Source organism: Elgaria multicarinata, chromosome 11, assembly GCF_023053635.1.
Source record: "Elgaria multicarinata webbii isolate HBS135686 ecotype San Diego chromosome 11, rElgMul1.1.pri, whole genome shotgun sequence".
NCBI lineage: Eukaryota > Metazoa > Chordata > Lepidosauria > Squamata > Anguidae > Elgaria > Elgaria multicarinata.
Window position 1 is genome coordinate 16,683,836 of NC_086181.1, and position 13,105 is coordinate 16,696,940.

At 42.5% G+C, this 13,105-nt stretch overlaps 1 protein-coding gene across 1 annotated transcript in view; it reads left to right on the forward strand.

The window, feature by feature from the left end:
- PLXDC1 (plexin domain containing 1) overlaps positions 1-13,105 on the forward strand; it is a 73,138-nt gene that overhangs the window by 53,109 nt on the left and 6,924 nt on the right. Inside the window, exons 10-12 of the mRNA XM_063138688.1 lie at positions 25-85; positions 3,708-3,834; positions 10,749-10,784. Of these exons, the coding sequence (XP_062994758.1) occupies positions 25-85; positions 3,708-3,834; positions 10,749-10,784 (224 nt within the window). The remainder of the gene's footprint in view (positions 1-24; positions 86-3,707; positions 3,835-10,748; positions 10,785-13,105) is intronic.

The window sequence follows — 13,105 nt, forward strand, 5'->3', positions numbered from 1 at the left end:
TTGTTGTGTTTCTTTTTCCTATAGGTGTTCTAGTGGATTTGACCGACACCGTGAAGAATGGTTGGAATATGGCTGTGGCCAAGAGGTAAGGTTATTGTCAAAGAGATGTTAAAAAGATGTAGGAAATATTCAGCCTTGGCACCCTGCTCAACCAACATCACCAACATCTGTTTCACATGGGACTCGTCCACATAGGCGCTTTGCCCCTGGATTTCTTCGGAGTGGTGGCACGTGATCTACATGACGCAGCTGCCACTCCAAATCAATCCAGGAACAAAGCCCCGAAGCTCCGCACTAAAGAAGTCGGGGACTTACCCCGACTTTTTTAGATTGGAGCAAGGATCCGCGCCTCTGCGGAGCCTTGTTAAGGAAAAATAAATAAGATTTAAAGGGGAGTTGGCAATCCCAACAGGGAGGGAGCACCCTGTTCCCCCCCCCTTGTTCCTTTGCATCTACAGCTAATCCCAAAAAAAATGATAGTCCCATTTTCCCATTAAAACGCCCGCTAACCAGAAGAGGGAGCACAGATGCTCCCAGGCGCCACCAAACCAGCCTTGTGAGTGCTTGGGTGGGCGGGCGCGGTGGCTGCCACGCCTGGAAACTGCACTCCTTCCCATGTAGACGCTGGGAAGGAACGTCAATGCGGCTGCACCCCGGCTCACGCCACCGGGCGCAGCGTTATCGAAGTCATATAGAAGAGGGCCCGGTGTTGTTACAAAAGGGCAGGTTCCCCGAGTTCCCCAGCAGAAAGTTACAACAGTGATTTCTTTACAGGTCTAAAGAGGAGCCAATGGGAACTTCTCTCCCAGGGCTTAATAGCAGCTTTGGGGAATAGGGGAGGTTTTCATTGGGATTGGAGCAGGGGAGGAAAGGGTTAAGCCATCTGCCTCATGCACCATGGCCCCAGTTCTTATCGCCTACTATTTAGAGTGACAAAGCACTTAGGGACCTTGCAGTGATGTCTTTACCCTCATATGTAATTTGGAGCAGAGTGAGAGTGTGCACACTGGGGACTTAAGATGTCTTTCTAATCACTTCCCTTATTAGTAACCTAGGTGTCCTCTGTGTGGAGATGCTAGATGCCAAAATGGGCTTGGAGTGTGCCTTTTCTGACTGGGGGCAGAGGGGATGGACACAGGGTGAAATCCAGTGCTGCATGAGCCTGCAAATCACATCAAATTTGTGCAAGGAAATAGCAGGGAAGGGTAGGAGGAAAAGGAAGATACTTTTCTCCATCAAACCTCCTTTTTTCATCCAGTTTTCATCTGTAGTTTCCCCCTCCATTTCTTTAAAGAGTCAAGTGCTGGGCACTTTCACGTCTCTGTGTTGTTGTGATTTTTCAGCTCATGTATCTTTTCCCCTGGAGCACTACTATGCCAGTGAAATCTCCTGCCCTGCCCCTTGGGAAAGGTTTACAGGGGAGGAAGAGCGAAGGTTTATTTTGCTTGTTTCAAAGGGTGGGCAGATGAACAATCATTTTAACTAATTTCTTTTGTAAAGGTGATCAGGTCCCCCCCCCTTTGCTCCAAGGTAACCCAAATGCTTACATCTGCATAAGTTTTAAAGAAAAAGAGATCAACCTTGGCATGGTGATAGCTCTTAAGGAGGGCTTTAGCCACCCCAAGTTTGAATCAGATCGGTTCATCCCTTGATTTTAAGGGGAGGAAATTAAAGGAAATGCTTACATCTGTGTAATTTTTAAAGATAAAGATATCAAACTTGGCATAGTAATAGTGCTTATGGAGGGCTTTAGCCAAGCTGAATTTGAATCAGATTGGTTCATCCCTTGATTTTTTTAGGATTTTTTAAAATTTCCCCCTTAAACCCTTTTCCTGAAAGTCCACCAGTGCGTGAGTCCACCTGTTTCCATTTATGAAGGAATGATTATCCTTTACTTTGATCATGCAAAGCTGTGCATCCCCAAATTTATAAAATAGAGATTTGTTGGTTCCCTTACTCAAGATTAAATCCCATTGATTTCAACTGCATTTACATCCAATGCCATTTTAGTAAGTCTCTCTCTGTTCAATAGAGTTTACTCAAAGGAAAGCATGCATCTGATTTTAGTGTGACTTGGATGTAAATGCAGTTGAAATCAATGGGATTTACTCTTGGGTAACGGAGCCAGCAGATCTCTATATTATGAACTTGAAGATGCATAGCTTCACACAATCAAAGGAAAGGAAAATCGATCCTTTGCACTGGTAGACTATCAGGAAAAGAGTTTAAGGGGGGAATTAAAAATCCCTAAAAAAATCAAGGAATGAACTGATCTGATTAAAACTTGGCATGTTGAAAGCTCTACTTAAGAGCTAACACTGTGCCAATTTTTCTCTCTTTATCTTTAAAAATGAGGGAGCTGCGGGCAAGGGGGTGCATTTTCCACCTTCTTTTAAGGTGAAAATGTACCCTTGGTCATGCCTACTCAGGAGTAAGAACATAGAATTAACTCCCCCTTCATGGCTGAGTGGAAAACCACACTGCCCTCCTCTTTTGTTAGCGAGACCGCCCTTAGACACACACGCCCCCAACAAAGAACAGGATGACTTTTCCAGTGCACAGCTTCGTGGGAAAGCCCCACGGTGGCTGTGAGGTGACAGCTGTGTCACAGAACTGACGCAGTGCCACCACACAGCCACTGCGGGGCATTAAACCCGTATGGACAGCCCCCAGGTTGAGGGAGGCTACCATAGTGCATATGAGTTAGGTTGTCATGTGATAATATTTTTGGCTAAAGTGTAAGGTATAAATGCTGTAAATAAATAAATAAAGCCCAAAGAGTTTACAGGTCAAAAATATACATATTAAAGGGACATGTAGAACATTAACAGAAAATGTGGAGTGCACATATCTGGATTTTTGAACATGCACAAAGGGATAATTGAAGTTCACAGTATATTGTGAACAGAGAAGGGAAATACAAGGACAGGGACAGAAATAATAATTTTAAAAGACATGGTGCAGAAGTTTGGGCAAAGATAAGGGCGAAAATTAGAATGTTGAGAAAGTGGCAGTTGGACTGACAGGCATGTACATTTAATAAATTGCAGCCAACCATTCCCAGCCGCCGAGGACTTTGTGGAAGAAAGGACAGATTGAATCAGAGACAAAAATTCTGAGACTAAGGGGAAAATAAAATTGACAGAATGATGTACGATTGGCAACAGACCATAGCACAGAAGGGTTGTGGGGAGAGGGGGGGAACGGAAATCATACAATCAGAGAAAGACAAATGCTGGAAAACATTTTACATCTGAGGGGAGAAAAAGAAAGGGGGGGGGAACCAAGCACTGTCAGTTATGCTGCCAGAATTACCATGGCTGCTGCGTTTCCTTATAATACATACAATTCCTTATAATGCATATATAGTCAGAAATAAAGGCTGGACATATGGCTAAGGCAGTCTTCCCCATCCCAGTACCCTCTAGGTATTTGGTACTAAAACTCCCATCAACCCCAGCCAGCATGGCCAATGGTAAGGGATAATAGAAGTTATAGTCAAACATTTCTGGTGAGTGCCAGGTTGAGGAAGGCCGAACTGGAGGCCTTTAAAAGGGACAGGCAATAGCGATGGGTGAGGAAAGACTCACCCACTTTGGAGACACTTGGTGGACACCTGATGTAGCCCAAAAGCCCACCTGATGAGGAACAGAATTGTAAACAAGGGCAGCAGCAGAATGAGTGTTTGATTTGGTTTGTCATTTCAGTCAGAAGAGAAGACCTGTGCAGACTTTGAAGAGGATGAACATTACTACTCAACATCCCCCAGCAATCCCCCACTCAGAGAGGATGTCACCACTTCTTCCCACTTTGTTGACAGCCTAACCACAGAAGGTACCAGCCAGGGTCAGACGCTATGGTTGGAGTGGGAAGGGGAGGCCTGGAACTGAGGGGATGTCAGACTATCTTGTCTTCTGTCAAAGGAATCCGGAAAGTAATTGCAGTTTCATGAATGAAACAATCGGCAATATTAAAGAATGTTCAGTATCTTCGCCAAACTTCATTTCCTTGAAGAAAGCCATATCAGTTAAAACGGGTCAGTTTGAAACTGATCTAGCTGTTTCACGTTACCGTTTATGCGTATTTTTAAACCACTTACATCTGCAGATATCTATAGAATTGCATTTACATGTGTGCAAACACAAGATTCCTCTACTTGAAAGTCCCTTTGCTGGGAATATCTGAATGTCACATTTGGAGAAAAAGTAAAGAAAATAATTGACAGAAAATTTCTGTTGTAAACGGGTAATCTCAACAATCCCTCACACTTATGTTGGTAAGAGGTTATTCAATCAATCAATCAATCAAAGTTTATTATACAGTCACAGACCCATTCATGGTTAGAAGGTATTGCTTCCAGGTAGAGACCAGAGACTTGGTGCCTCTCACATTTTAATTAATCAGTGGAGATGAACATAAAATAGTATCTACTTCTGCCATTAAAAAACATATTATTTCCCCCTCTATTTCTCATCTTTAGCTGTGTGCCTATATTTATGTAACCAGTATGGACCCAATAGGGAGGTATAAGCAGGCTCCCACAGTCCCGAGGTTTGAAGAAATCTTTTTTTTTAATGTCTTTAAGGAAAGAAAGGTAAGGTGTGTTGCCGGGGGCGGGGCGGGGAGGGAGATTGCAAAACAGCCCAATAAGAACTAAGTAGTAGTAGTAGTAGTAGTAGTAGTAGTAGTAGTAATAATAAAGCTTTATTGTTCCAACTCATGGTTACAACAAGCACAATAAAAACAATACCAAAGCAAATCATACATACAAGGTCAGAAATTTTGCTCTAAACATTTGAGCTGCAAGATCAAAGTTGGCCAATGCCAATATGACAGTCTTCTTGTTGCATGTAAACAGAAAGTGTATTTTTTTGAATCAGACCAGCTGGACCCATTAAGCTGCTAACTGACTGTTATGGGAGGGAACAAAAAACAGAGTGGAAAAGGAAATGGAATAGAGTATTGTGGAAGAGGGCCTGCTAGGCTGGCTGGCGACACAATGAACAGGAGCACTCGATGTTGCAATATTCTGTTGCAGGTCCCACTCGTTCCAATCCAGTTCAATTTTCTCCAGTAAGAGAAGTTCCACCATATTTCCCAGGGCCTTGTGCAATGCATATCCTGCCTGTGTTAGCACCAAAGCGGTCTTCCCTCTGAGATTAGTGGCGGGTACCAGTTCAATTTTGCTGCTTAGTAGTCCCTGTCGCAAGCTGCTAATTAAAATAAATAGAAAAGAACATTAGTAGTTGCCCTTCAGCAATGAAGGAAAGAGAGGACAGAATTCTTTTGTGATAGAGTTGACTTTGAAAAGAGCTACCCTGTTTCCCTGAAAATAAGACAGTGTCTTATATTAATTTTTGCTCCCAAAGATGTGCTAGGTCTTATTTTCAGGGGATGTCTTATTTTTCCATGAAGAAGAATATGGTACACATTTATTGTTGAACAAAAAAAAAGGTCTTATTTTCGGGGGGATGCCTTATATTACAGCGAGAGGCAAAATTGGAAGTAGGTCTTATTTTCGGGGGATGTCTTACTTTCGGGGAAACAGGGTAATAAAAGATGAGGGAATGGTGATGATTTCCCAGTTTATTTTTTAAATATTGGCAGGAAGGGAAAGGGACTTTTTATATATAAGGGTATTTTCAAGAATGATGTTAATTTCTTATCTTGGAAGGAGACGAAATAAAACAGCCAGCTGTGTCAGGACAGGAAACTTCATTTGTAGAAGCAATAAGGAGTAGGGTCAGCCTCGAGCCTGTCTGGAAGTGTCATCCTCTGACCTGAGTGGAGAGTTATTGGGCCTGTTCAGACAACATGCTAAGACATGGTTAGGTCACTAACGCTTTTACAGCAAATGGTTAGTGAGCGTGTTTACACCGTGGTTATGCAGCCACCATGGTTAGGAATGTTTCACACAACATACTAAGTCATGGTCCACACGACATGCTAAGGAATGATGTTTAGCTCAAAATACTTAGCCACTGTGGCTTAGTGTGTCTTCTGAACAGGGTCATCGTGGCTACGCATTGGTTAGAGTAACGACTCTGCACATACTCAGAGGCATCCCTCCCTTGAGGATTACTTCACAATCTCCAAGGCTTAAGCTCCTCCGAGAGCTAACCTCTGCTGAGCCCTAGCTTAGTATCTCCACTCCTGTTCAGCCAGGAAGGGCTGTCTAATACTGTTTCTCAGTACTGGCAGGAGGTCTGTTCCATAGCCCCCAAATGCTTTTAGCCTTCACAGATCCTCTCAAGTGAACATCTGCTTCAGGGAAGCCTCAGGAAGAAGATTTTTTTTTTTTAATCTGCAAATATGGATACTAACAACCATGGGCATTGTTGGACATGGGGCCCTGGCCCTAAATATGTTCAACAGGGCCCCCAGATCTATTCCACTGACTCCTGAGTGTCCATTAATGCCAATGGAAGGGTTTTTTCTCTACTTAATTCAGTGGCGTAGCGTGGGTTGCCGGCGCCCAGGGCAAGGCAAGTATTGCGCCCCTAATGCATGGACCTTTAGCACTCCCTGAGTCCCTTCCACCAGTCCAGTATTGAACCCCTTACCCCCCCCAAGCGCATGTATTATATTTTAAGAAAATACTGATCTATTTAAAGTAAAATTAATTAAATACTAGTATACCAGTACTTACATTTATTTAAAATCGCCTGGTTTTAATATGTGCAAATTTTTCAATAACAATATTGAAATCTACATTGAAATCTCTCTCAATTGACAGTATTGTTAGGTTACTCAGTCTTTCTTGGGTCATTGTAGATCTCTGATACGTTTTGATTAATTTAAGTTTTGAGAAACTTCTTTCACAACTGGCAGCTGAAACAGCAATATGCAGCACAGTTTACAGGAGGAAACACCAACCTTGTCCTTAACATGGTCTCACCGTTGTCCAAATTCTTGTAGAACCAATCCTTGGGAAATGACCTGCCATCTCTGTCTTTTGGAAACAATGCATCCTTATTCTGCAGTTCCACTGTCCCTCTCTTGACAAGCTCAGTTTTCAAATTATTATCCACAGTTTCTGGCCAATATCAATGAAAACTTGTAGGTCAATACTCTCTGGCAGAATATTCGGCTGAGCAGAAGTAGAAGCAACCTCAGGCAAAGCTGTCTCTGCTTCTAACGCGACAACAGGAGTGTCCACTGACACTGGAGCAGGCTCCTGAGGCTCCTGTGGTGCTGCTGGTGAGCCTGGTGTACTTTCAGCAGTGTTCACAAGAAACCTGTCCAGGCTTCCAGCTAGCTTAGTTTGTTGCTCCTGCTCTATCTTCCTCCTCTTCCTGCATTGTGCACCTGATTCTTTTTTATTTAGTATCATGGCTGATATGATGACCTTGATATGATAACTGATCACCTTGCAGGCTGCATTTCCTCCCAAACGGGCCTCTCTAGCACACGCATCGCTGCTCTGTCCTCCTTCCGAATGACTTAGAAGGTAGCCAGAGCAGCAACACGTGTGCTAGAGAGGCCCATTTGGGAGGAAATGCAGCCTGCAAGACCCGTGCGCAACAAGAAAAATGCTGTAAAATGTTACATGGCAACGTTTATTTGCCCCGTCTACACAGCTGGATCTACACAGATTTTAATTTTTTTATTTATTATTACTACTTTCTTTTCTTTCTTTTTTTGAAATTTTTGCGCCCCTAAGAATTTTGCGCCCAGGACAACCACCCCTGAGGGCCACCCACGCTACGCCACTGACTTAATTAGCAGCTGGAGAGGGAAGGGTTAATTCTCTGCTTCCCCCACATGCAGCAACATACCACATACAAAAATCTTCAACTGCATGGTTATTAAGCTAAGAAAAAGATTGGGATGAGCTGGGCAGGATGCAAATTAAATGAAGAATGTATTTTATTTAAGATTATTTCGATGACAAATTAACTGGCTGGCTGTGCCTCCTGTAAAATTTAAATAAATCATCACAATTATTTCTAAATGTGCCTATATTTATATAAATTAGCATATACAGGTTTTATGTAGATTTGTGTCCTTTGGGCTTGGGCCCCGAATCTTTTATGTGCCTAGCAACACCACTGCTAACTAATAGTCTAGGTGTGATGCACCATTCCTAGCTGCCATCCACTTGAGGCATTGATTGAAGGTGCATTTTAAAAAAAACTTTTTTTTGTTAAGGGGAAATGGCACCATGAGGTGACAGTTCTTTATCATTCTTTCATTGTTGCTCATTCTTATAAATGTTCTCCATGTGGGTCAAATTAAGATTCAACCAGGCCCAATGCAACAATGGAAAGCTAATGTTGTTCTTTGCATGGTTTGAATTGTGAGGGCATATTTCTAAGACAAAATAAACATATACAATGGCAAGGAAATGTCACCCCAAATCACATAATTTCCCCAGGTTAGTTTCGGATAAGGTCACACTCTCCTGAAAGCCAGGAAGGGGAATATGTGGATGTTCAGATATTGTTGGACTGCAACTCCCATCATCCCTCACCATTGAAGGTGCTGTGCTAGCTATGCTAGCTAGGGCTAATGGGAATTGCAGTCCAACTACACCTGAAGGGCTACATGTTCACCTCCCATCCCCTAAAGGAACAAAAACAGCCTATCCCAACCCAGTGGCCTCCTGATGTGTTGGTCTACAACTCTCATTACATCAGTCATCATGTTCAATGGCCATGCTGTCTGAGGATTATGAGAGTTGTAGTCCAACACATCTGGAGGCCACCAGGTGGGGACTGACTATTCATTCTAGATCCAACATTGTAGTTGGAGGTGCAAGAGCCCTTTGTGGCAAGGAGCATCTTTCACCTGATTTGGCTGGTGTGCCAACTTCCCTTCCATGACAGAGAGAACCGAGCTTCAGTTATCTCTGTGCTTGTGACCTCCAGGTTGGACTACCGTAATATATTGCGGCTGCCTTTGAAAACAGTTTGGAAACTGCCATAATACAACTGCAAGATTGGGAACATATCTTGACAATATTGAAATATCCCCACTGGTTCCCACTCTGGGTGCTTCCAAAGGGCTCTTAAGCACTAACACATGGAAAGCATTGTGAAACTATTCCATCTACTTTTACTTAACAGATTTTACACAGTAAGAAAAAAGATGGAAGAAACAGTGGGAAAACACAGGAGGGTTATGAGTGGAAGATGAATTTATCTGGCCACCCTCCATAAAATTCTGTAAATTAGGCAGGGTGACAGTGCAAAAAGGCCTTGTCGAGAAGCATCCTCTGGGCTTTTCTACATGAGGCATTTGTTATTCACTACCCACAGTTTTTTACGAGTTCTTTAGATGATGCTGTGACCTTCCAGTTTCTCTTCTGTATCTAATGAGCACTTTTGTTGAGTTTTTTTAGAGCAGGGAAAATGCGGCATTTAATTGTGATAGAAACCATTTTTGTCACTTATGTGTTTGTGCTATTCCACTATGTCACAGTGCCACCTAGAGGTTATGTAATAGAAAAGCAGGAAAGGAAATGCTCCTCGTGCAGTCTGCAACAAAACCGAAACAGATACAGCAAATTAAGAGCTAATTAGAAGCCTTGTGTAGAAAAGCTTTCTGTATTCAAATCCATTTCAAAGTGCTTATTGATGGCCTTTAAAACCCTGCATGGCCTATCTCCATATGAGCCTACCCATGCTCATATATATGGCATATGATAACTAGGGGAAAGGTATTTTTGGTGGTTGTGCCTTGATTATGGAACCCTCTCCATGCAAGAGGCTCAAATGGAACCTGCTTTGTTTTCTTTTTGGTGCAAGGTGAAGGTTTTTGTTTTTTTTAAAAAATAATCCCTGGCCTTTTAACAGCATATTTTATCATACAGTTTGTGATTATGAGGGAGAGTATTTCATGTCCTCAGGACATGTACATTCCCAGGCAAATACATTCCCACAAAAGTGGGCCATGGGAGGATTAGGCATTTACCTTCTCCTTCTGCATTTATTTATTCTAAAATAAAATACACAAAAGAGCACATAACAGTAAACATTTGGAAAGAAACAATAAATAAATAAATCTATGCCTCCTTTTCCTCCTCCTCTCCAAAAGGAATATACATTTGAAAGGGGAATTATATAATACATGGTAGAGACCCCCCTTTTTTAAAAAAAAAGATTCATAGCCCAGCAAGAATATGAGTTTATATTTAAATTGAATGCACCATTTTGTTCATCTTTGAAGGTGCATTGTCACTGAAACTTAGGCATCCAAGCTTCCCTCGTAGGGACATGGCCTTTCCTATTCTAAGAGATGGTAATTGGTGTGTGGGTGTGATAGATTGCAACATGGACATTCATAATGGCATTTTTGTGTGATGCAAAACTGGAAAGGAATTGACATTATTTCTGTGACAATACCTTATGACCCACTTTTGGGGTCTCCTACTGTCAGCCAGTGGAGATATTTATGTTATTGACATCCTAGTTATTTGGATGACATTTGTGTCTTCCACAGTACACAACTAGAGAGTCCAAATGTTTTCTGCCGGGGATGTTGTTAAGTGTCAGAGGAGAGAGAAATTTTTCTTCTTTCTTACTTATTCCTTCCAAAAAAAAGCAGGAAGCAATGGTAAAATAAGAGTGGATTTATGACCACCCTGCTGGAATAACCTCTTCAGATGTGTGTTTCCCCTGTCGAAATCAGCCATGTATGCAGATCAGTGGATGAGCAAATGACCTAGATAAGAAGACGCATGCTGGATCAGGAAGAATTGTTAAGCCACCCCATGACCTCTTTTTGCTTTTGATTCTTTCTTATAGATGACACAAAGTTGAACCAGAATCCAGAAGGAGAAGGTAAGTGCCTAACTCTCTTGGGGCCCAATTTTGTGGCCATGTATATGTTTGGGAATAGTGTTTGCCTTTGGGATACGAGATGTTCTCGGAGTTGCTGTTATTGCTGGCAAATGCTAATAAAATAATTGTCCTCCATGATATAATTGTGGAGGAAGGCACTGACCTGGTTTGTATCCCACGGCATTATACTGCCTGAGGCAGAGCAGCAAATGCTCCCACCATCAAGGTACATAGTACCCAAGGCCAATCAAGTTATTTTGCCATCTGAGGTAAAATAAATTAATAAAATCCAACAAACGCCTTTGTCCCTCCCTGGCAATAAAAATAAAATTAAAAAATTAAAAATGGCAGTCAAAAATTAAATAGCCAACCGTGTTAGTCTCTTCATTGGTCAGTGTCACTACATTCTAATAAACCCCATTGGTCAGTCTGGGTTGGCAAGTTAAAGTGTCACTAGCAAGTTAAGGCATTTACATTCATGAGACATAGGTTACGTTCTACGCCTCATTGGTTACAGGTTTTCTCTTTGTGTGTTAGCACATGGTGTCCGCCATTAAGGAATGTCTGGCATGTAGCCACTTTCGTCAGAGGGGCAGTCCTCAAGAGGGGTGCTCCTCAACCTTTCACCTGGTACATAACATTCCTTCACAAGATAAAAATAATCTCTGCAGACATCAATGTTCTACCCTTCCATGACACCCAGAATCAGCTGCCTGAGGTGGCTGCTTCGACCTGCCTAATGGCAGACCAACCTTGACATCAAGACCTGACTGGAGGATGCTGGTAGCCGGTTTGCCTGTTTTGGCTCAGCTGATTTCAGTGGAGCACAACTGGTGGGGAGAAGAACAGTGGTGGCCTTTTGTGGTGTTAAGTGTGATGTTATCTTAGGGTGGTCACTTATGAATTGCCAAAAAAGAGGAAATGCATCACCATAAAAAGGGACGGTGATTTGAATACTCTTTGCATAGGCTAATTTACATGTATAGCTGCAAATTTAGAAATAATTATTATAATTTAAATAGAAATATAGTACTATCACTATGCTGTGGAAGACGGGAACCAAGCAACCTGTATACCTGTCAGTTCAGTCTGCTGCCCAGGTGCTACTGATGGGCAACAGTTTTTATGGTTCATTATCTTTAAACTGGACAGGACTGTCCTCTGTATAAGAAGACACCTGGCCACCCTATGCCCTCTCCTGAAGAAATCATCACTGGTTCTGACAACTAAAGGTTAGGGCCAGAACATCCACTGCTGGATGAGGTTGTTTGAAGGGATTGTGGTGAGCCAACTCCAGGGGATCTGTAGATCGCCAACTTGGGGAAGGCTGATCTAGACCAATACTAACCAGGGTTTGGACCAGGTTTGGGGACAGAGGTGCCTTTAGTTGCCCTAGTGAACAATCTGCATGCTGGGCTTTGAGATACGTCTTGGCTGCTCTAACGTGCAACCTCTGGGAGATACTGTCCAGCTAGGAGCAGCTGCTGCAACCCTGAATTAGTCTGTTATAGAATGGGCAACAGCCAATAAACCAAATACAGCTAACACAGAGGTGTTGATAGGTCAGCCCTAGAGCTGAAGGAATTGCCTGTGCTAAATGTTATCAAACTCCCCACTGAAGGAGCAAGCTTGTAGCTGGGGAAGATTTGTGACCCTATTTTGCTGTTTAATGCCCAGATGGTGGAGCAGCTGGTGAGCTGGCTTTTTTTCTTGGGAAGGGATTTGGCTACTGTCATCCATGCCTTGGTAACTTCCCATTTAGATGACTGCAACTTATTACACATAAGGCTACGTTTGAAAACAGTCTAGAGGTTGGAGCTTGGGAAAGAATTCTGCAATCCAGTCTGTTGACAGGATATGGATTCAAGGAGCAGATAATGGCTGTTTTAGTTCAACCAGATAGATTGCCTGTTTGTGTCCAAGCCAATGCACATGCTCTTTGCAGTTCCCCAAGGGAGAGGCCTGCTTTATGCTCCATATTTTGCCCGGATAAAGTCTGTAAGGGTGAGGAGCACGGCCTTCTCTGTTTTGGCACCCATGTTGTAAACTATATACCCAGTAAACTTGCCTGACCACCTCTGTAATGGCATTCTGCTGTTAGGCAGGAGCAGAACTTTTTATTTCAAAGGGCTTTAATATTGCAAATAATAACTCCGTTGGACACACTGATTATATTCCTCATTCATATTGTCTTATCACTATTGCCTCTGCTTTTATTGCCTTACTACTGATTTTGTCCTGTTAGCTTCCTGTATGTCTTATTGCTGCACTTTTGAGAAAAATAAAATTAATAGCCTGTCATTTTAGTATTGGATTTTGAT